Source organism: Aulonocara stuartgranti (genome assembly GCF_965226115.1).
Source record: "Aulonocara stuartgranti genome assembly, chromosome: 10".
NCBI classification, from domain to species: domain Eukaryota; kingdom Metazoa; phylum Chordata; class Actinopteri; order Cichliformes; family Cichlidae; genus Aulonocara; species Aulonocara stuartgranti.
In genome coordinates this window covers 20,342,259-20,366,048 of record NC_138946.1, presented here as the reverse complement: position 1 = coordinate 20,366,048, position 23,790 = coordinate 20,342,259, and the positions used below count along the sequence as shown (strand labels likewise).

Below are 23,790 nucleotides of genomic sequence, written 5' to 3'. Positions count from 1 at the left end.
ATTCAGACTTATAGCAAAACCACTCACTGAGTTTGCAAAACTAAAAGCACAAAAACTGCTTTGCACTCAGTTTGCAATTTTGTAACACACACTTTGCAAAACTGTAGGCACAATTCACTGCACAACACTCAATTACCAAATTTCCAACACACTCCTAGCAAAAGTATACACATGTATGGCTATCATTAACACTAATTTGCCAACTGTCTGGCACACTTTCACATGTGAAAACTTTTTTAGATAATTAGTTCACTTTGCAATCAGCCTAAGCACTATAATACAGGTAAGCTGTGTGTGCGGAGTACAATGGAGGGAGCAGAAAGAGTGAGAAGTAGAGGAGGCCGAGGAAGAGGACGTGGAGGTGAAGAAGTAGGATGAAGAGGACGACAAGGACAAGGAGGAGCAAGAGGAAGACGAGGAGGGGGGAGAGGAAGATGAGGAGGGGGGAGAGGAAGATGAGGAGGGTGGAGAGGAAGGGTAGGAAGAGTAAGAAATAGAATTGCTGATGACATCAGAGCTACAATAGTGGACCATGTAATCAACCGTGGAATGACCCTGAGGGTAGCTGGCCAACGGGTCCAGCCTAACTCGAGCCGCTACACTGTAGCAAGTACCATAAGGACATCTTGAAATGAGAATCGGTTAGTACAGTCACTTTGCACAAAGATTTGTAGCACTGCCATATGCCAATGAGAAACACACCAATACCATTGATGTAAAAATACTGAAATTGTTACTTTACAGAATTGCTAGATGACCAGATGCTGGGGCAGAGGAAGCATGTTCACTGCAGACCAAGTAACCCATATAGTCATTATGGCGATTGCAAATAATCCTATACTTGGAAATAAACACTTGTGTTTGTTTTGATGTGTTTGAATAAACACCAGTACTTGAAGTTTGGATCCCTCTATGCTTATGGATCTATGACAGAAGTATGAGCTCAAACTGACATAGCCTACCTTGTGCACAGAGAAAGCAAAAGCCAGATGTGTTTTGTATTCATACCATCAGTGTGCAGTTGGCGCATTGTGTGCTTAGTAGATGATGGCTTGTGTGTACTGTTTGATACGGAAACACCATTTTTACGAAGGTGTGAAGAGTTACAGTTTTTTCTGATTGCTTAAGCACATTTTTTGTAACTATTGGCTAATTTTGCAAAACTCTTCACACAAATAAGAAAACCTGTCACCCAATCATCAAAACATTGTAGTTCTCTTGCAAAAGCAAACACAGCTAGATTAACTCTTCACACCTTCGTAAAAATGGTGTTTCCGTCTCAAACAGTACACACAAGCCATCATTTTATGTTTATTCAAACACATCAAAACAAACACAAGTGTTTATTTCCAAGTATAGGATTATTTGCAATCGCCATAATGACTATATGGGTTACTTGGTCTGCAGTGAACATGCTTCCTCTGCCCCAGCATCTGGTCATCTAGCAATTCTGTAAAGTAACAATTTCAGTATTTTTACATCAATGGTATTGGTGTGTTTCTCATTGGCATATGGCAGTGCTACAAATCTTTGTGCGAAGTGACTGTGCTAACCGATTCTCATTTCAAGATGTCCTTATGGTACTTGCTACAGTGTAGCGGCTCGAGTTAGGCTGGACCCGTTGGCCAGCTACCCTCAGGGTCATTCCACGGTTGATTACATGGTCCACTATTGTAGCTCTGATGTCATCAGCAATTCTATTTCTTACTCTTCCTACCCTTCCTCTCCACCCTCCTCATCTTCCTCTCCCCCCTCCTCATCTTCCTCTCCCCCCTCCTCGTCTTCCTCTTGCTCCTCCTTGTCCTTGTCGTCCTCTTCATCCTACTTCTTCACCTCCACGTCCTCTTCCTCGGCCTCCTCTACTTCTCACTCTTTCTGCTCCCTCCATTGTACTCCGCACACACAGCTTACCTGTATTATAGTGCTTAGGCTGATTGCAAAGTGAACTAATTATCTAAAAAAGTTTTCACATGTGAAAGTGTGCCAGACAGTTGGCAAATTAGTGTTAATGATAGCCATACATGTGTATACTTTTGCTAGGAGTGTGTTGGAAATTTGGTAATTGAGTGTTGTGCAGTGAATTGTGCCTACAGTTTTGCAAAGTGTGTGTTACAAAATTGCAAACTGAGTGCAAAGCAGTTTTTGTGCTTTTAGTTTTGCAAACTCAGTGAGTGGTTTTGCTATAAGTCTGAATAGTTTTAGAGATTGTGCTACAGGAATCACAGTTAGGGTTTAAGCATTCAGAAAAAACTGTAAACTGTTTGTATTGTCTCAGCTGAAAATAAATGTTGTATTTCATTTGGAAATTGGATCCCAAAGTCTGTAGGAAGAATGCAGAGGCACAGAAACCAGTATTGTGTGAAGTCCAGTGTAGCTTCTGCCATCTATGATGATTTGGGGTACCATGATATTTGCTGGTGTTTTTGGTGGTTGGTCCACTGTGTTTCATCTAGTCCAAAGTCAATTTAGGCATCTAGAAATTTTTGGAGTAATTCATGTTTCCATCTGCTAACAAGCTTTATGAAGACACTGATTTCCAACACCTAACACCTATCCATAGTACCAGAAGTACCAGGGTTTTCTGATAATGTTATGGATTGGCTACCCAATGCTGTCCTGACCTTCCTGTTAGGAGGAAGATGAGAAACACCTGAACCAAAAATACAGATGAGAGGAAGGCAACTATCAGAGCAACCTGGGCTTCAAAAAAGACGTCAGCCTACCGACGTGTGTCCAGCCTACCTTCAGGCAGTTGTAGCCAATGATACAGATGAATGAAATGACTGTGTGAAGGATCGCAAGAAAGGACAAAGTAGGCTGCATGTATCCAGTGCTCTCCTCTAAATAGTAATAAATTGGAACATCTTCCTCATCTTCATCTCCTCCACCATTAATTCCAGATCCTTCAAGCTCTTCGCCTGAGCCTTCAAACAACGCAGACCCTTCAAACAGCCCACTTCCCTCAGATAGTCCAGAGCCTTCCATCTCTTCACCCTCAGGCGGGCTGTCCGACACCTAAGAGTTGACAGGGTAAAATGATCAAAGAACAGACAGTAGCCACATTAAACAGACTCATCCCAGTTTCCAGGCAAAAAAGGGATAGATTAAATTAAAGATATTTCTTTTTACCTTATAGAAAAGAAGAATGAAGTTCAGGGCAAATGCGAGGAACAGAGCCAAAAAACGCAGGTTGTAGAAGTTTCTGGAAAGATAGTTCTATAAAAGACAGATAAATATTCTTCAACTGATCAATCACTTGATACTGACATTAAAATTGCACAACAAAATCACTTTTGACACAAATACTACCATAAATTTATTCCTTTGGGTTTCCAGCTCAGTCCAGATTTGAAAACCTCCATCCTTTTTCAGCTTCTTTTCTTTTTTGGCTGCTGATTTCTTTGGTTTTTCTGGTTCTACTTCTTCTTTGCTCTCACATTCTTTCTCTGTTTTCTCTCCAGTTTCAGCACTAAAAAATAAACAGTCTTGAGTTAATGTCATATCAATTCATTCCATCAATTTAAAAATCATGGTGCACTAAAACTTCCATGATCTTTTTCTTAGCTCGGGAAGTTGCTTCAATGCAATGAAAACCAACCCTTTTAATAAAAATGTGCATTCAGATAATCATTAACCTCAAACTGTTCAAAGTTGTTTTTTGTAATCCTCCTGGATTGTCCTGGCTAAAAGGTATAACCTGATTTAGAGCCATGGAAGGGAGAGGGAAATGCTTGAAGCACATTAGTATAGACACAACACCAACTAAAGAGTCTTACTCAGCCTTTTCAGGCTCCGTAGGAGGTTCTTCTACAGGAGGAGGTTCTGGTGGTTTCTGACTAGCATCAGTCTCTTCTGGTGCCTGTAGAAAAAAGAATCTACTGCACAAGACCTGATGTTTTCTATCCACATTTTTGGTAGATGTATAATCACAAACGACTGATAGAGAAGACCAAGCTACTCCTTACCATTTTTCTCTTTGTTATGGGAGTTCCTTCAGGAGTTGGAGGTTCAACTGGTGCCTCCACACCCATATCTCCAAGTCCACCTGGAGCATCCATTCCTGGTATCCTCCCACCCTCTTTTTCTTGGGTATCCTCCTCTTCTTCCTCTCCACTCCCAGTCTCACCAGTATCTGTTACACCTCCAGTGTCCTGTTCCTCCCCTGTCCTTGGCTCCCCTGGTCCATCGCCATGCACATCGTCCTGGGTGGGATCTGGCATGCTGGCTAAAATCTCAGTGACTGTGATATTTTTGGCTCCCTCTACCAAGCCACCTCCAAACAATGTTTGCCAGATGATCATAAAGATACCTTTGCATACATTGTAAATGAAGTGTAGTATACTCATCAGTATGGTCCAGAAAAAAGTGGACAAGGCCACTACAATCTCCTTGAAGGTCATCTTTCTCACTCTACGATACTGTCTGCGAAGGTTGCGGAAGGTGAAAATGCCGAGGAAGCTTAACATGCTGTTTATAAAATCTACAAAGGCAGAGGTTGATTCATGTGGACCTTCCCTTCCATTATTATCCTCATCTCCTCCTCCATTTCCTTCCCCACCTCCTCCACCCTCACCTCCTCCTTCTTCCCCTTCATCTTCTTCTTCCCCCTTTTCCTCTTCCTCCTGCTCTGAAATTTGTGAGGCTATATTCATCTCAAAGATGGTGTCTTCACAGAAGTTGACAAACATCTCCATCTTCTCTGATTCGCCACCCTCATTGACGACATCAAAGATGAACTGCCGTTTGGACTCTCTTACTTGAGGCATCTCCCACTGTCTGCGGTTAACCTCACTGATTTCAAAGTAGATGCGTTCAATCTTTCTACTGGCTCCCATTATTTCAATTCGCCCCAAGAACGGACGGAAGTAGTTCAGCACACTCTCTGCTTGTCCCAGGAAGTTCTGTAGCCTGGTGTCATGAGGGACGTGCTCAGACAGATTGGTGAGCAGCACGGCAATGTTGAAGCCAATGTCTTTGGCGGGTTCCTGGAAGCGACTGGCAAACTCTTCATAATTGATCATGTCATTTTCATCTGCTTCTGAGCAGGACAAAAGAAACTGAATCTCAGAGGGGGAGTACTGCTTTTGACTGTCCATCGCCTTCTGGAAGTCCTTCTTTGAGATCAACCCTCGAGGGTCTGTCACATAATCACGGAAAGCATCTGAAGCCACGATATCTTTCAGTTTGAGGAACATGTCAAAGAACTTGAGTATCATCTCCACATTGCTGGAGGACTCTACCAACATGTCGACCATCTGGCGAGCGATTGTACCATTTACCACATTTCCTGAATAAATACAAAGCAGAATTTAAAAAAACCTGAAACTGGAAAAGGATAAAAAGATGAAAACTGACATAAAAGTGATGAGAAAGTTATTTTACCCTCCAATAAAGACAGCAACATAACAACCATATCTTTCTGTAGGTCAAGAAGCTCCTTCAGCAGACCAATCTGGCTGGAGTCCTGTGACCATGAAAGAAGAACAAGACCTTACAGTAATGACAACAATACTGTCTTGAAACATTAGAGGTTTACATAAAGACACAGTCTTTGGTAAAGTTGAAAGCACAAGTTATACTGTAAGTGTCAGGAACCCAAAACCTTGTTATGATAAGAACTGGACATTCAAAATACTGTGTGTTGTATACAATCACATTCATAACAAAGGAGGATGTTAATGAACCAAATCGTCATGCTGAGAGAATTTATCAAAACATAACAATGGTTTTTAAAGATGCCATAATGTGAAAATTTTTTCCCCATTTTTGTGATAAAACAGTGCTTAAATCTCATGTACCCCTTTGTGAATATTACATTTCTATGACAGTGAGCATTAGAAGTTAAAGCAGAAGCTTGTGTGTAAATGTAGAGTTAGGTCCATAATTTACTGGACAAAGATACCATTTTTGTAGTTTTGCCTCTGTGTACCACCCCAGAGAATTACCATTTTTATACACAGCTTCTCAGATACTCAAAAGTAATAGAACTAAGGAATATAATTTAACATTTAACGATTGATTATGATACCTGGATTAAAATAATTTACAGACAATGACTCTGTTGCACTGTTCTTGAGTGTAACTAGTGGTAACACTTGTAAACTCTCTGTATTTACATTCAATAAGGCATCTCTTGATTGCAGAGCTTAGGAGTAATGCACTGACTGTGAGTGTTCTTGATTGGGTTAGATGTTGTAAAGTTGTTTTTCTTCATCAATAAGGAAATGCTATCATCATTCACATCAGTTGTCTTTTGTGGTCTCTCAGGCCTTTTGATGTTGCTGAGCTCGCCACTGCATTCCTTCTTTGTAGGTTTGTACCAGATTTGATTTGGATTTGTCCTAAAGGATTATGTTATTTCTCTGATATGTTTACTTTTTTTACCCTAATGATGATTTTACTTTGATTCAAATCACTTTGAATCAACTTCAGATATCATATCTCCTACATTTGTCATGGAATAGGGAAGGACCAAACCTCACCTGGCCATAAAACTGCTTGTCAGGTAATTATCCAGTACATTTTGAGACAAAGTCGGGACTGTGTAATTCGTCAAGAGGTAAATCCAAATTGTTGTAAAACCCAGTGAATTAAAGCTGAAAGCCAGTTTGATGTAAACTGCACTATGGTGGTGCACAGAGGAAAAACTACAAAAAAATTCATAGATATATAGTTATTTTAAATCGAAGCAACACACAAGCCACAGCTCAACACACTGTAAATGAAAAAAGAAAAAAAAAGTTAAAAAAATTGTAATTTCTGTTAAATGTGTGCACACGAAGTAGATGTCACATTAAAGTGTATATACAAAGACAAAATAATTTCATATTAAAGTGTATACTCCAACAGTTGAGGTTAAAAGTCAGGCCCTCCCTCAGGAAGTTTTGTAGTCACCTGCTTCTTTGTCACAAACTGCCTAAGTATAAACTATGTTTATTTTTTAATTATAAGGCCGTTACTTTAAAACTCATGGTGCTAACATAATTCTGAAAATCGCTTTATAGGGTAAAAACTAAAAACAAAAAGACTATTGCAGTGTCTGAAAATATACCGTTTGCTGTTCATGAGGCCTAATGTGCTACAGAAAGGTTTAGTTCACTGTATAGTGTACTGAAAAAAATAAAATAAAATCTGATATATATATCAAACTGTTTTTCTATTTCCTTAAATGACTCAACGTGCTAGTATGTCAGTTTTGTTTGGAAATACACTGTAATCAGCATTGAGTAAATACTGACTCTTACTGAGTTCTGTTTAAAGCAGGTGGATATAAAACAGCCTGATAAGAGAAACCAACACTGAATAAATGAAAAACTAGTAAACACAATACTGCATTAATAAATAAAAAAGTAGATACATACTTTACCCTGCATTGACCATGTGGAAGACAATTTCAATAATAATAAATTATTCAGGTGTTAAACAAAATACACTCACATATGTTTTTTTACATTTTGCGTGTGTGCTTTCTTTCATTTGACAGCAAAACAATGCACACGTTTGATGTAGACTTTGAAACACAATGATAAATGTAAAACAGAGAAGCTGACTGTGAGACTATCAGCTGAAGAGCAAAAGCACATGGTAAGGTAATTTGTTTTAGGTGCGTAATATCTGTTAAAATATGCTGAGCTGGGAACTTACAGATCAAGCATGGATCATCTCTTAATCTGGCCACATGTTTAAAAAGATTATGCATGCAAAAGCTATCAATGATAAATGTTATTAGCCTCAGTTATCTGCAGAGGATTAATGCACTAAACAGAATGGAAATGTCTACATATGTAAATATTTTGACCTTTTGTTTATAGCACTAGCATCACAAATAGCTTTGTGGATTTTAAAAATCATCCAATCAGAAAACGCTTTAACACTGTGTATAGTTATAATAATTCAAAGCAACACAGAAAAAAAATCATGCTCATTATTATATAAAATTTCATTTAAAACTCCTGGTGCTAAACATACCTCTGGCAATAAACAATAGTTTGCTATTTATGTGGTCAAGTATAGATAAGAATTTTTGTTTGGTGTGAGATTTTTGATACTCAACAGTTTTCAGCCTCCTTCATAAACCACACAGGTTTGGACCAGAGGCCTGCCTGTACTCCATTGCTCCTAAGCACTGAAGCACTAATACATGACATAACCCGATACATTTTTAAATGCAGAGCTGCTTAAGGACCCAAAGATCTTCACCACACGACTGGTTTTCAGCTTTGTCTCTAGTGTACAGAGATGTCTTTGGATTTTCTAAAACTTTTAATGCCGTTATTTTCTGTTGATGATGAAATCACCAAATTTAACACACTATTTACACACCAACTATTTCACTGACTGTTGAACGTTTCTCTAACTTATTAAAGTCTGAAAGACTTAAGGAACTCTCTCTGTAAAGCATTTCTTTTCCTTTGTCGGACAACATATAAATTCAATAAATCATATTATAAATAAATTTTTTAAATCGTAGTATTTGATTTACAGTTCCCTTTTTCCCATGTTTTGAACAGTAGTCCAACTTTTTAGTACTTAATTCATAAATAAGTAACTGACCTTTAAGTTCATTTTAAAGTATAACTATATGGTATAGTTTTAAATTAAAATAGTAAATCGTATAGAATCAACTGGGCAAGTCTTATTATTAAATCTCTTAATGTGTATTATATTTAATGCTGATGAACTCTATTTTTTACACCAGGCAATTCACAACAGGAAAAAGTGCAGGTAGTCAAATAACAATGATCTCCCAGAAAGGGAAACCATTGTCACGGAGAGCCTGCATAAATAATACCATAACCCTGAAATGTAAGCAGTCACATGAAACTCACAAAATTATAATTTAATCTTTTACACTAATACTTAGGCAACATGTCAAAATATGACCAAAATGACCAATCAAATACATAATGAAATAAAATCAATTTTTAAGAAATTAGAAATTGTAATATTTTCTGTAATATTGAGGTGTACTGTAAGGTGCTTCTGTCAATTGTTTCACAGAAAAGTTTATGTGTTTACTGTCAGGTTTATAACAACAGAGCTTTTTCATGTGCAATAAAGGAAAGAACCGTTGTAAGGTATAAAACCAGGGGAGGTACTTCAAAAAGATTTTCTTGATACCACGTCTACACTGGGTACCAAAGTTTAACATACTATACAAACAGAATCAGTGTAAAGCAAAAGCTTTTTTTTTTGTAAAGCTGAAGCTTGATTTGGATTTATGCAGAAAATCTACGTCCTAACTTAGGTAGTAACCAGGAACTCATATTTATCCCTACACTGCAACCTTCCACGCCATTTAACTCGTTGTAGTATGCATCCAGCAGACGTGTAGCTACATTTCTTGAAAGGCGCACGTCAGGTTAGGCAGAAAGTTGTGGCGTAGGGTTAAAATGCGGTTGCATTTTATGGCATAAGTTACAGCATAGATGTGATGCAGAAGTATAATTCACATGTAATGGGCATCACACCTTTTATGTTTACCACTGACTTTCTTTCATGGTCACTGAAAATAAAATGCAGCATGAGAGGTCAGGAGGTCAATTGATGATGTTACAGAACAGAGGCAACATTGTCTTCACCTCTACAGAGAAATAAATACATTTAATTTGGAATTAATTCGATTGATTGAATTATATGTATATACCTGTGCCAGCTTCATCATCATGTGGGCAAAGACATGAAGAAAGCCAACAATAGCATCCCACAGCCTGCTGTGGGCTAGGGACTGTTGGTTGCCATTGCATGGACCCTGAAATAAGAGACTATGTGTTATAGGCAAAACAGCAAAAGCATCCAATCTGTATAAAGGTCTGATCTGCTCCAGTGTTACCTGGATATATTCAGTTAGACTGTTGAAAATCTGTTTTGCCACTGTCATAGCTTTGGAGAAATTTTTTTTGCCTGGTTCATCGATGACATCCTTCCCAGAGTAATACCAGTAGAAGTCACTTATAGACTCCTTGAATGAAAAATACCGGTAAGGGGTCATTAGAGAAATTTTGATACCATACTGCAAACACACTTTAGAAGTAAAATTATTGCACAGTTTAAAATGCAATAATGTTTAAAAGAGAAACTCATTTTATGATATGTGTGGCTTCGCAATATCACAAGTCCCACCATAGCCTTAAAACCTTTATTTTCAATCTGTATATGGTGCACTAACTGCAGCCAGTGTACCTGGAGACGGAGAAGGTAGTCCACTGTACAGATGATGACATTGATGGTAGTTGTGCTGCCTGTTTGAGTCCGCAAGTAGTTCTGAAAATCTGCATTAAAATAGACATCATTTTGAATAAGAAGATATGTGCTTCATGAGTGTCTCAATTTATTGTTACTCTCATTTGACACATGAGTAATTCCCACCATTATTGTGACCTTCACAAAGCAACTGCAGGAAACGGAAGAGGTCACAGGTGAACTCATCATCTGACATCACTTTCTCATCTAAAAAGATGAGACAAATGAATGAATCAAAGAGATACATTCGAGCTAAATCAGATTACACGTAACGGTAAAGTCTAACAACTTATCTGAGTATAAGAAATGTGAGGATAATAACTAAAATTCATTACTGAACTTACCATCATGAATACAAGGATTTTAGTATCAGGCACCTCAATAACCACCTCTGACTGAGTGCTGCTCGTTTCAATAAAATTAAGGCTGACTCTTTTTTTTTTTTTTTCAAATTCAACCCCATTTCCTAAAAAACGTGGGAAGCTTTTTAAAATGTCAGGAAAAAAGACCCTATTCTATTTAATTGGTTTACTTTACAAAACATATGAAATGTTGAAACTGAGATTTTTTTTTAAACATAATTTTTAGAGAACCCTTCAACTTAAGAAAACGCCAGCAAATAGAAAAACAATGCAAAAGCACACAAAACACAATGGAAATTTAATAAAGCACAGTGGAAGTAGAAAAATACTGGTGGCCGTCAGTTCTACACCTCAGCGTACTAGCAGATACACGTGTGGTATCCATTTCAAAATCCTGTATCACATTGTTCTCGAGTTATCGGATTCACAAGATTTTCAGAAAACTTGACCTCTGACCTTATTGTCATTGTTTGTCTGTTAGGTAATTGCTTTGGTGTATTGTGAAGGGCAATGGGGATGGCCTTATCAATAGGAAAAGCTGTAAAATAAAAAGTTCTAAATCTACAAACTTCTTCATATTCTTAAAAGTTGTCCAGCGGGCCGAACTGGAGTCTTTGCTGGGCCAATTCTGGGCCCCAAGCCTTATGTTTGACACACCTGCCATAGCGAAATGTGTGCTTTGCTTGCTAGCCATTGGCTTGTCACCTTCACACTTCTGTGTATTTTGTGAGGTTTGTGCACTTTTGCAGCTTGTATGTGTGTGTTTTTTAAAATTTCCATTGCTTTTATATGCTTTTTCATCGTTTTTCTATTTGATGGTAATTTCTTAAGTTGTAGTGTGTTTGACCTCTCAGAGCCACCATACCTTTGGATGTCATGACTGTCAAAGCTTTGATAGAGTTTAGCAGAAATGTTTATCACAAGTAACAATGTTAACAGTTTGAGTTTGGGAACTGATAACATAAATAATTTTGCATCAGTTCAGGATCTCCTTCGATTGTCTATAAAACTTTTCTTCTTTTTTCATAACATGCTTTCACTGAAGTGCACCCGACTCTAAAACTGAAACTGAAAAGGAACATCTAGAAAACACTGTGTCTAGTTGGCAGCATTGGCTGCTTCAAATTTGTAAATATTGTTCCATGTTAGAGCTGAGGCTTTGTAATGTGGAAAATCATTGGTTTCCACGTTCCCTATTGTACCCCCCCCCAAACCCTAACAGATGCTGGCTTTATAATTTTGTGCTGAAACAAGCCAGATGGTTGCTCTCCTCTTTAGCCTAGAGGACTCTGCTTCCTCAGCTCCAAAAATAGTTTCTAATTTTCACTCGATAGATCGAGGACAGTTTTTAACTAAACTCCATATTAAGGCCATCTTAAATGTTTGTTTTATTGGGGGGTTTTAAACATGGTTGGGCTATAACTAGCATTTGTAGGTTCAGTTCACTGACAACTGTTTTCAGAAATGCTTCTGAGCCCTTGCAGTGACTTTCATTACATAATCACGCCTGCTATTAAAGCAGTGTTGTGTAATCCATTGTCACCAGAGGGACTGAAGATCACGTCCATTCAATCACAGTTTTGACCCTTGTGAACAGAGTTTTGTGGAGAGTTGCGAGTTTCAATGCTTTCCCTTGTGTTCTCGGGATGCTTCAAATCTTTGAATAACATTAAGTACTGCAGATGATAAAATCTTTTTCTGATAAAATTCTTTCAGTTTTGAACCATATCTCCATTTTCTTTAAGTTTCTTTAGTGATATCATGCATCTTTTTCAGCTGTTTATTGTTGTATCCCAACTTTTTAATTTATTTATTGCTAAAATAAGATTCACAATGAGGATTAAAAAAAAAAAAAGAATACAATTTCTCAGTTCCAAAATTTGATTGCACTCCTTTTGTTTCAGTGTTTAACAATATTATACACACTGTCCCAAATTTTTTTGGAAACAGGGTTTTAATATAAATCAAAGAAATACAAATGACTGCGGTTTGACAAAGTCTGACATACAAGCACATGTCAGGCACCATACACGAGGCCATCAGCATCACATGCATACACTGAATTTAAAGAGAAAAAAAAACAAAAAAACTGAGACAGTAACAAACATTTGGTCACAACATGTATAAACTGAGACAATGATATAGGACTCTTGTACAGACAGAAACAAAGCAATAAAGTGAAATGTTAGCAGCAGTCAGAGGTGAACCCACGATATTACTTGATTTATTAATTTTCTCTTTTCTTTTCAATTTCCCGTTCACCGCCGGCTACATGAAACAAGCACACAAACGCAGAATCATGCAGGATATACAAGCTTCTAACGTAAATGTCAGAGAGGTTGGGGTTTTGTCCAACAAAAGGCTGAAGGGAATCCAGTGCATGATAGAGTACATCCGAGAAACCACACATTTCTTGTCACATGAAACTTAATTCGAAGGAGATATGTATTTGGATGTGCCACATTTATTCATAAATGTGCCGCAAATTGAAAAAAAATAACAATCGAGGAGACTTTAGTTCAATATAGTTTCGTTTATAGCATCTTTTGTGGCCATGTTTCAAGATAGGAATAGCCTCTTTATAAGTCATGTGATTAAGAAATGTGCGAGAAGGTATTAGGGTTGAGAAATGAGGAACTCTATCACTATTCATAACAAATATCGTTCATGAAGGTTTCATTCCCCGTTTGAATAGTAGTTCATGGGCAGAAAAGACCGGATTCCATCCGAGGCTTTTTGGAATGAACAAGACACGTGAGGAAGGGTGCGAGCTGTGAGCATGAAAGATGGAGAGGCATCCAATCCTCTCTTCAATGTTAGAAAGAGAAATGAGGGAGCAAAAAAGGACAGGGGAGTGAAAGAGGAGCAGCAGTAGGACAGAGAGGCAGATGGACAGAAACATGATTTACCCCGATCTAGGTTCAAGTCTGAGGGCCATGAAAGGAGGGACAAGGGAGAGGTGGCAGTGATCGTGGGGAAGGGAGAGAGGATCAGTGTGTTGACAACAGAAGAGGACTAAGAGATGAGGAGGGGGAGATTAACAACATTCCATGGCAAATTCATTCAGCTAGAACTTTAAATTAACCTCCAGAATTAGATGACAAAAGTAGGTGACAAAACTACTAAACATACAGAGGAAAACATTTGAACCAATTTAAGTTAAATCATGAATATGTAATTCTTTAACAGTTATCCAAGGGTTAATAATACTTTATGTTAGGGAACTAATCACTCAATAAATGAAAATTTGTACTGTAATGGCACAGATGGATTTAAACAAAGATGAATTAATAGATGCTTAAAATGTCTTAAATCTGATCATTCATGTGATAAAATGAGCAATGGCATGAATTGGTACTCACTTATTCTTCAGTTGAATTACAGAAAGTGATTTCTCTTGACCTTTCAAAACTCCTTTGAGTCTTTTTTACTTTGCTATTGTGGTTTACACAGGAAAAGAGTCTAAAGTATATGCATTTGATTCCTCCAGTGTCTTTTTACTACTCAAAGCGTATATTACTGTGTAATGCGATGGTATAACAGCAGTATTAACACCAACACCATAATCTGCATTTATAAATGATTCTGATCATCGACTATATAACAGCAGCTGCAGTGTAACAGCTTTTCTGCTGTATCTTCAATGTGAAAAGGTGATGCTTAAGAAAAACAGCATGAAGACTTACTGGTGCCTTCCTCTGAAACCATGCCCAGCCCCTCTGCCTTGTTCTGCCTCTCAAAGGCATTTAGATCCAGGACACTGCACAGAATATAAAGCTTTTTTTTCCCCCCTGTTTACTATTAAAAATTATAAACCACATTTACACTTTTGTTGAATATTTGAAAACTGACCAGCAAGTCTGCATCAATGCCTGGACACTCAAAAAGAAGCCCACATCCTTCTTGTCCTTTAAGTACTCCAGCATTTTCTGTCAACAAATAAGGGTAATTCAATAAAGGGTCTTCTTTAGAGGTATCTCCAAATTTATAATTACATGTGTTTATATTAAAAAGGCATACCCGCTGAACCTCACTGTTCCCGCCGTTAAGGATAGAAATACCCAGCTTGAGGGTTGTAGACACCATTGGGCCCGTTTCACCTGCAGGAAACAGGAAGCCATGAACACAATGCGGGTAAACAAAGCTGACCAAAGATAAGGATAAAGACTACCTTTGCAGGCACTGATCATTTGCAGGACCATTTCTGCAGCGCCACGATTATGCAGTCTAGACTGCTGGTACAAGAGTCTTTGTTTCTCCATTTCTTTTTCCTGCGGTCAACACAAACATTATGAGGATTTGCTACCATTATATGTCACAGAGAGAAGGTAAAACGATAGGATGGACTATAGAATCAAATTACAAATATATATACAGTGCTGAACAAATCTCTTACACCCAATGTAGGATTTATGCCACAGCTGCTCTAACTGAACAGTATTATTAATTACCAAAATATTTTTATGTTTCTACAATGGTTAATCCACCAGTATGCACAAGCTCTTAAACTGAAATTACATTTTTAATACAAAATTACAATTATTGTTGTTTTCAATCTACTTTTTTTAAATGCATGTTTTTAAAGAAAAGCAGAAAGAATAGAAAATTGTTATTAGCATTTTTATTATTTTTTTTTTTTTTACTAAGATGCCAAATTGTTATATTGCAGAATTGCAAAGAAAAAATCGTTTTACTGATTGACTGTCATTGTGATTAATATCTGACAGTTCAGTTTGTTTTTTGATTAATAAATGTCCACATAATATTTAGTTTTAAACAATTTTTTGACAGATTTTTAAAACATTTGTGTTATCTTTTTTGTGTGAGAGGTGCTAATAAATTTGTTAAGTGCTGTATATATTTGCTAAAAGTCGTAAAACAGTGGTTCATCAAAAAAAGTCCATTCTATCAATTAAGATTTACAATTTAATTTCACATTCACTTGCCTTTCACACAAATCCCTACCGCTTTAAATCATCATCACCAATCAGTTTAACAGTTTTTTTCACTCTATGTTTGTAGAAAAATGAATGTACCTCTAAAAGAAAATCTACATTAATCATTAACCTTTGTGAATTACCAATTAATTATTAATGTCCTTTCATGGATTTACAATAATTTTATCAAGATTCTGATTTTCAGTGTCAATTCAAAACCTGACTCTTGCACACATTCTCTCAATTCACTTCATTAGTCACAGGGTTGTTACACTACTTCTTCACGTTTGCTGGCTGGAGCAAGCGTTAGACTACAGGAAACAGTTCGACTGGCTTAGCATTTCAGCCATGTAGATACCCAAAGTTTCTTAAATGCAGCGGTCCTGCAAAGAAGATACTTTGGATCAAAGCCTTTATTCCTCTGTATCAGAGATATTTCTTTGGCTTTCCATAGCAGTCTGTGCTTACTTTGAGAAATGACTTCAAATATTAATGCAAAATAAACATAACATTTTTCTTCAGCCCTTCTTCTTCTTCTCTCTTTTCTTCTTTAAATCTAAATGGCTTTCAATATTCATCTTTATTCATAACACTGAGCCAATCGCATATTAAATGCCATTTATGGAAAAGAAAAAGAGCAAATGAATATCTCTGAATCCAGAAGGCAAATTGACATTACTCTATCTATCAGCCACGTTATATATCAACTTGTATCATAGTGACCCTAAAACAACAACAACCACTGCTCCCAAGCCCCCCTCCCTCCCTCCCTTCTCCCAACCACCCTCCCCACTCCCAACCACCCTCTCCGCCACCCACGTATGCCTAGCCGAGCTCTACCCGCTATGTGTCGTGCAGGTGGACCTCAAACTTACCCTGCAGTCCCTGACTCTCTAGTGAAGCCTGACTGTGACTTGTGCACTATGTGAATTAAACTTTAAAGCTACGACTATGTGTACGTAGATACAGCTTTTAGTGTTGTATATTCTACACTGGCTTTCACTGTAGTCTGTCAGTATGCTATGTGAGTGGGGGAAGGGAACATTGAACACAAGCATTCAGTTAGCAAAGACTGGTGTTATGAAGCTGAGACCAATTAGATGGAACAATGAGGAAAGAGAGACGGAGAGAAACAAAACAGACAGCTATATAAACTGGGAGGAATGACAGTGTTATAAAATGAGTATATGTTTTTTTAATAGCCATTGGAATTTAAGTGGACTTTAACAGGATATCCAATGTAATTTTAGGTCCAGTTTCTGTATGTCTGACTCCCCAGTTTCATATAACACCTCACAAATGTTTTGGAAGGCATTTTTGAATATTATATACAATATTTTAGTAGTTTAAAGCAATGATACATAATGATGAAGCACAACATCAATGAGCAAACAAACACAGCTCACTGGAAGTATATAATGGTTCAGTGGCAGTTTCTTCTAAGAGCACAATCGGCACTGGGGTATACAATGAACTACTGTGTCTGAGACGCTGTGCACAACTGGACGCAATGAATGTAGTAAAGCCTGCACAGAGCAGCTGCTACTGCCTGTCAATGTTTAAAAATAAATCCCAGCTAGCCTACTCTAATACTTTATAGAGTACCAGAAAATCAGAAAAAGCTACACTTTACTTCTTTACTTGATCTGAAATAGGAGGAATTGTTCATCAACCTGAGCTGATAATGATTTACAAATAGATTAATTAACATCATGATTGTTAATTTGAGTTAGAGTTATTATTATTGTTGATGTTAATTTTACATTTATTAAATCTAATTAGATCCAATCCAGGCGCAATAAATAGTAAATGGTGCATGAAAGTGACTGTAGTCGAGTTGTTTTAAGTTGAAGCATAATAACATTTTGTTGCTGATGAATTTAGGGAGTATACAGTAATTTACACAACTAAAGCATACCTGGATTGGAGCTTTGAGTTTCTAAGTAAAGAAACTCAGAATGAATGAAGCTTAGCATACAAACAAAAGAAACAGCAGAGACAGAACATAAAGAAGCAACAAGACGATACGAGAGAGAGACACAGAGACAGAGAGAAAGAGAGATGTGGTTGTGAATAAATGCTCCAATGATGAGGTCACTCAATGCGTCGAGAGCTACCGCTCCAATGTGTTCCTGGTCCCCAGCCCCTGGCCGCCCATTACCAGTTCTGACTGTCGCACCTCAAAGGACATCTCATCCTCAGCATTTTCTCCCATTTCCTCTCCACCTTCTTCTTCCTCACCAATATGACAACTCTAAATACACAAAGAGGGGAGAATAAACATGGGTGTTTCAGAGTACACAATGCTGTAGTTCTTTGCAAACTTCAGCGCACTTCAACACCTTCTGCGATGACTTACCTTTGCCATAATATCAGCATATGCCATATAAAGATGATCAGTATCCAGTTTACTGAAATGACAGAAGTGCAGATCACAAATTAGAAATAACATGCTGATTTTTTTTCCCACAGGTGCACCACGTCTCTGCATTTCACTGCTGTTGTATCAGTGAGGATCTAACCTCTTCTCTGTAAGAGCAGTACGACTAAAATGGAGAATTAGCTGATGAAGGGGATCTGGCTTTGTTTCCTTCTCCTCTTCCTCATCTCCCTCCTCTTGCTCCATTGCTTTCTGGGATGTTCAATAAAACAAAAGTGTGAGTAACGCTAAAAGGAAAACATCTGTAGATGAAACTACATATGGCACTCACAGATAAGTCGTCTATCATTCTGTCTTCAAATGAGAAGCCTTCAGGATGAAGCCAGTTGCGCCTGTATCCCTCAAGGAACATGTTTGAAGCTCTGTGCCTGAAAAGCCAAAACCAAAACAAAATAGACTAGATACAGTATAGTGCCTTGTGGTTGCATGCCTTCTCCAATCACTCAGATTTAGACCTGGGTCTTTTCAGATTCACAAACATAGAGACGACTTGGATGGACTTAAAATGGATATTTATTGTATTTATACTTAGCTTTTTTTTTTTTTTTTTACATACATGGCTCCATAGCAGTTGCTTTTTTACCTTGGAATGTTATATAGTGGTGTCATCCTAAAGCAAGCGACCACAGCTCTGCGTCGTTGCTTGGACAACAGTTTGTGCCACACCATCTTCTTGGATTTAAACGGATGCTCCGTCTATCAGAAAAGACATGCACTTGTAAAGTGATCAAAAAATTTCTAATGGTACCTGACACTTCCAATTGATTTATATTAACAATATACTTTTTACTTTTTTCCATAACATAGAACTTTCTAAGGTATCTAACCTTATTCTGAGTCTGACAGAATCTTCTAACTTCTGACCAATGCTGCAGGGCAGGAATATACAACGCATTTCACATTGTGGACCGCATGCATCCCACTTTGATTTTAATTGGGCCAGATTGGTGATAATCCCTTTTCTCTCAGAACTTTAACTGCGTATTTAATCTCTGCAATATTGCAACAGAAGAAAATGAAAGAAATCTGTTAGCCCAACTCGTTGAGCTTAAGTTGTAAGTAAGTAAAAGTCTGACACCTCTGGCCTAGACTGACCTGTAATTATAAAAGGTTTTTTTTAAAGTTACAGAAAATGTCCCATTTTATTTATTTAACTTACTGTGGATGTAGTTAAAAACTGTAATTCCTATAGCAGATAATGGAAAAACTGGAACTTTTCTGTCATTTAATTGTTCATCTATTACTTCCTTATATTGGTGTAGTTTGTAGTCTTTGCCAGACTGGTTATGTCTGACACCCCCGCTACAGGAGGAGTAGCAATTCTTTTTACTTATGAAAGAATGGATGGAAACCCGCAATGCCGTGCCATAAGCTTACCAGTATTTCACCCACATAAGCTAAAAACTACTGAGACTAGTAACACCTGAAATTGTTTCAAGTCTTATCCTTTCTTTTCTGTTAGGATATGCTGCCTCTGTTATCCCTGTATTCATATCTATGTAGTACATGCTGTGTAGGCATCTTTGTTGTGTGTATTTTTGAATATCTATATTTGAGACATAGTGCACCTGCTGCACTATAAATTACCAACACTCACCACTTCAAGGTGGTAGAGGACCGCAGAAACCTCCTGCACTCTCTTAACAACTTTCGGTGGGGCATCTGCATCTTCAGCCTTCCCTGCCATCTCCTTGTACAGCGCCATCTGCCAGCGCATGGATGGGTTGTCCACCTTTTCACAACATATGGATACAGAGTTTTCTGAAATATCTTGAGACTGATTATCTGTAGTTACAAATCTCATCCCTGCAGCTATTTTACTACCGGTTCTTTAAGTATACCTTGCCCTGTAGATGCAGGTTATTCTGCAGGAACTCTCTTACTTCTTCATCTGTGTCTCTCTGTAAAGTAAAACATTTTAGCGATTGTTTTCCTCCGTGTATATCATAATATAAATCATACTTCAGATGTTTACTAGAACAAAGTTCAAAATCAGAAAAAAAACTACCAAAGAGTATCGGATCTTGGCCAAGTTGATAAGCTCCTGATCAGCAGGAGAGCACATGTTTAGGCCTATGGGGAGCATCTTTTTCAAGGCAGCCACAATAAGTGAGGTCTGGACTGAGTAACGATCTCCCCGTTTCTTCTTCTTGGTACGCTCAGTATCTGAGCCTCCACCCTGTGAAAAGGACGATAAGGCAGAGAGCATAAACAATATCTAATAACGTGCCAGCAGTACAACAGCTCAGACAAGGACTGATAAGTTTGAATATTTATGTCCTGTTAGAATTGACACTAACTTAACAAACTGATTTAAAATACTGTCTTGAAAAATTACAAAATATTCTGAATATAAGCCTGAATAAAAATATATAAAATGATTGTGATGATACAGCCAATATTCTTTACAACTCGTGATGTGACTGTATTAATGCTAAATACTGAAAGTCATTCAACATTAGCACCAGCTGAGCAATACACAGTGCTGGAAATGTTTTTATTATGCACTGTAGGTCTCTCCAAGTACAAACACACTACTACATCTACTAATAATATAACTTAGAAACATGTTAGAGTCAACAATCGGCACTAAAAAGACAAGTGCCCATATTTAAAGGTCAGAATCCGGTTGTTCCCCAACTATAGTTGTTTTTTTTCTCTGAGCCCAGACTGGTAAGTAGAGGAGAGAGTGAAAATGTATAAGAAAGTGGGAGTATTGCTGCTTTTTGAAGGGGAGGCTGAAAGGAAATGGGTCTTAGAATAAAGTCAGTCAGCCATATTGCACTAACAACGTGCAAGAGAAAATATTTCATTCAAGTCACAATCCATTCAAATTTCCATGAAAAGGACAGCTAAACAAAACAAACTCACTTTATACTGTAATTGTAAATGAGATTTTCTAGGAACTGTAGCCCTTGGTGAAAGCTCAAGATATTAGATGATGTTAAAGAACAAGATCCTCAGAGTTAGACTTATTAGTAGCATGCTGTTAAAATCACACATCTACAATTAAACAAACTAAAGGAAATGTCTCTTCCCTGTATTTGAGCTCATGCCCTGCTTCTGTGAGAGTTCAGTCCTTCTGTTAGCTGCTCTTTCTAGAGTCCTCCAAAATGTGCAAATGGATGCTATTGCATGAAGTATATAAATACCTTTCATAATATTAATGTTTAGTCTATTACATATTTGCTCTAAGAATTCTACTTTACAGGGTATTTCTTTTTGAACCACAAAACTGAACTGTGTAGATGATTCATATTGATCCTACCCATATTATAGAATCTGTTTCTAGGAAGACCGGTATCATTGTGCTGGTGATTATTTATGTAAACCCTTATCCTGCCTTGTGAAAATAAACGATTGATTCAAAAGACTTGAGCCGTCCTTCATTTCTTTCTATTTTACTTTCAAGATGACAGACTTTCTTGTAATTGGTCTGGAATAATAATTCTCTAATAATCATCTGAGGGTCGTCCACTTTTTTTATTTTTTATTTTTTTTTGGGGGGGGGGGGGGGCGCAGTGGGTGCTTTTTCACTTATTTTCAGAAAAACTGGTAGGCCTAAAAAAAAGCTATCTACTGTATAATAACACTGTGTAAATGTCATGTCCTTAAGAAATAGGAAAACATTCAGCGAAGAGCTGACACAGGACCTGAGAGATGCATTTTATCCTTCAGTTAATCAATCTATTGTATGTAGATGCATATGGAGGTCAGGAGAGAGGCACAACAGAGCCCAGATCTCAACATTATTGAAGCAATGTGGGATCATCTTGACAGAGAATGGAACAAAAAGGCAGCCAACATCCAAACAAGAGCTTTGAATGTCCTTCAAGAAGCCTGGAGAACTATTCCTGAAGACTAATTAAAGAAATGACAAAAAGTTTGCCTAAGAGAGTTCAGGCTGTGTTGAAGAATAAAGGTGGTCATGTCAAATATGGATTTTCAAGCTTGTTAGAATTGAGAGAATAGAACTTTTTTGCTCTATAAACTGTATTTCCATGTTTACACATACATTAATCACCTATTTTCCTAGCAAAATACATAGAACTGAGGGGTGGCTCGGGACTTTTGCACAGTACTGTACATAAAAGCTTAAATCTTTTTATTAAAGGGGTTTTGCTGAGGCATCACGGTTAGACATTAAAGTGATCCCAGATGACCAATTTTTTTCATTTTTAATGAAATAAAAAAAAACTCTAAGTGTAAGGTGTATGTTTGTTATGGTGAAGTAGTTTAGAGGATGCAAAGCATTTTGGGGAATATTTTAGGAAATAAGTGTGAATTAATATGTTGGTTAGGTTCATGGTACTTTGAGCACTTTTAAAAAGAGAACCTAACAAATGTTTCAGTAAATCTGCTTCAGTAAACTTTTAGCGTCAAGCTGTGTGTTAGTGTGGGTACTAGGGAGCATAAAAGAAACTAAAACAATGATGTACCATGGCATTTTAAGGGAGGAGATAAGAAAGAGCACAGAGAAGACTAACACCATCCCCTAGTGGACAAAATGCTACATTACAAATACCTACAGCTAAACCATCTTCCATGAAGAGAAACAAAAGGCATACTAGAGGACTCCAACTCAGCTATGATCAAAAAAGAGCAAACTCAGTGACAGCATGATGGCACTGTGCTCCCACTTCCACTTTGATATTTGTGTAAAGCCCAGTGCCATGAGCTGAACTGTACAGCTGAGTACTTTCATCAAACGCCTCCAGACTCCCCCCCACACACACTGGCAGGACTGGGGAAAGCCCGCAGGTGGGGCCTGCCCATTAGTCCAGTGATCCTTTATGAGAACTATATGAGTATCTTTTCCCAGCTTCCCTTATGAACAATTCTGCACTAAAGTCTATGAAGAGATACAATATAAATGAATGATTTTGTGTAAGATATTGTACATTGTACTGACATTGTGTCAGTGTAGACTTAAATCTCAATATAATAAAGTTAATGCCAGTGTAAGTGTATCCAAACCAATCGATAATGAAATATATGGCTAAGACCTTGACTTTTAATTAATATAAATGACCAGATGTGTGTAGTAATAAATTCACACCAGAGTTTTGCTTCATTGCTAAGAGGCTGCAAATCAAGACTTTGGAGAAACAACTACACATAGAGGCCCTTAGAGGTCAGTGGCAGTGAATTAATTCCACATCTCGCTGATTAAAATCTGCAGGATTTTTTTTGTGTGTTTCTGTGTACACAAGTTACGTGTGTTCACATGTGTTTGTGGATATGTAGTGAGTGTACTTTTGTGGATCAGATGTGCCAGTGTGCTGGGGAGGTTGATGAAAAGCTCCCCCAAAGTGAGGTGCCATGCGGTCAGCACAGCGGTCGTGCAAGAACAAAGTCTAACCTCTGTGTCCCCGCCCTGGAAACCCAGCCGCAACACGAAAGAAGAAAACAATGGACAGCCAAAGAGAGAATATCATTAACACAACTGCGAGCCTTCGCAAAGATCTGAATTAAAAATCAAATCTCAAAGAGGTTACAGCAGCTTTCACTATGTTTAAATAAGACCAAAAAACAAAAAATGGTGCGTAAGTGTGTTTTTGTATTAGACTGCTTCCCCGGCTTTCAAATAATTTTTTTTCCCTAAAGCTATTACCATTATGCTAAGAATAACAAAATGCTAATTAAATGACCAATTATAAGTGGCTGAAACTGGTTGGTAATGTCATGAAATCTTCAAATTATACCATAAAATATGGCCACGAGGGAAGGAAGACATACAGTTGTTAAACAATATGTCCTAAAGTTGTCTGATTTGACATGTGGTCTACACTAGCATGTGCTGCCTTTC

At 37.6% G+C, this 23,790-nt stretch overlaps 1 protein-coding gene across 1 annotated transcript in view; it reads right to left on the bottom strand.

Moving 5' to 3' along the window:
- LOC309716308 (ryanodine receptor 1-like) overlaps window positions 1-23,790 on the bottom strand; it is a 56,707-nt gene that overhangs the window by 6,316 nt on the left and 26,601 nt on the right. Inside the window, exons 74-97 of the mRNA XM_082550053.1 lie at window positions 23,344-23,358; window positions 19,990-20,160; window positions 19,823-19,882; window positions 19,579-19,713; window positions 18,565-18,677; window positions 18,253-18,349; window positions 18,064-18,173; window positions 17,901-17,952; window positions 17,703-17,795; window positions 14,776-14,875; window positions 14,625-14,704; window positions 14,457-14,533; window positions 14,291-14,364; window positions 13,514-13,531; window positions 10,369-10,449; window positions 10,183-10,271; window positions 9,833-9,961; window positions 9,647-9,751; window positions 5,383-5,464; window positions 3,966-5,287; window positions 3,777-3,859; window positions 3,310-3,469; window positions 3,130-3,216; window positions 2,743-3,015 (exon numbers count right to left, since the gene is read on the bottom strand). Of these exons, the coding sequence (XP_082406179.1) occupies window positions 2,743-3,015; window positions 3,130-3,216; window positions 3,310-3,469; window positions 3,777-3,859; window positions 3,966-5,287; window positions 5,383-5,464; window positions 9,647-9,751; window positions 9,833-9,961; window positions 10,183-10,271; window positions 10,369-10,449; window positions 13,514-13,531; window positions 14,291-14,364; window positions 14,457-14,533; window positions 14,625-14,704; window positions 14,776-14,875; window positions 17,703-17,795; window positions 17,901-17,952; window positions 18,064-18,173; window positions 18,253-18,349; window positions 18,565-18,677; window positions 19,579-19,713; window positions 19,823-19,882; window positions 19,990-20,160; window positions 23,344-23,358 (3,606 nt within the window). The remainder of the gene's footprint in view (window positions 1-2,742; window positions 3,016-3,129; window positions 3,217-3,309; window positions 3,470-3,776; window positions 3,860-3,965; window positions 5,288-5,382; window positions 5,465-9,646; window positions 9,752-9,832; window positions 9,962-10,182; window positions 10,272-10,368; window positions 10,450-13,513; window positions 13,532-14,290; window positions 14,365-14,456; window positions 14,534-14,624; window positions 14,705-14,775; window positions 14,876-17,702; window positions 17,796-17,900; window positions 17,953-18,063; window positions 18,174-18,252; window positions 18,350-18,564; window positions 18,678-19,578; window positions 19,714-19,822; window positions 19,883-19,989; window positions 20,161-23,343; window positions 23,359-23,790) is intronic.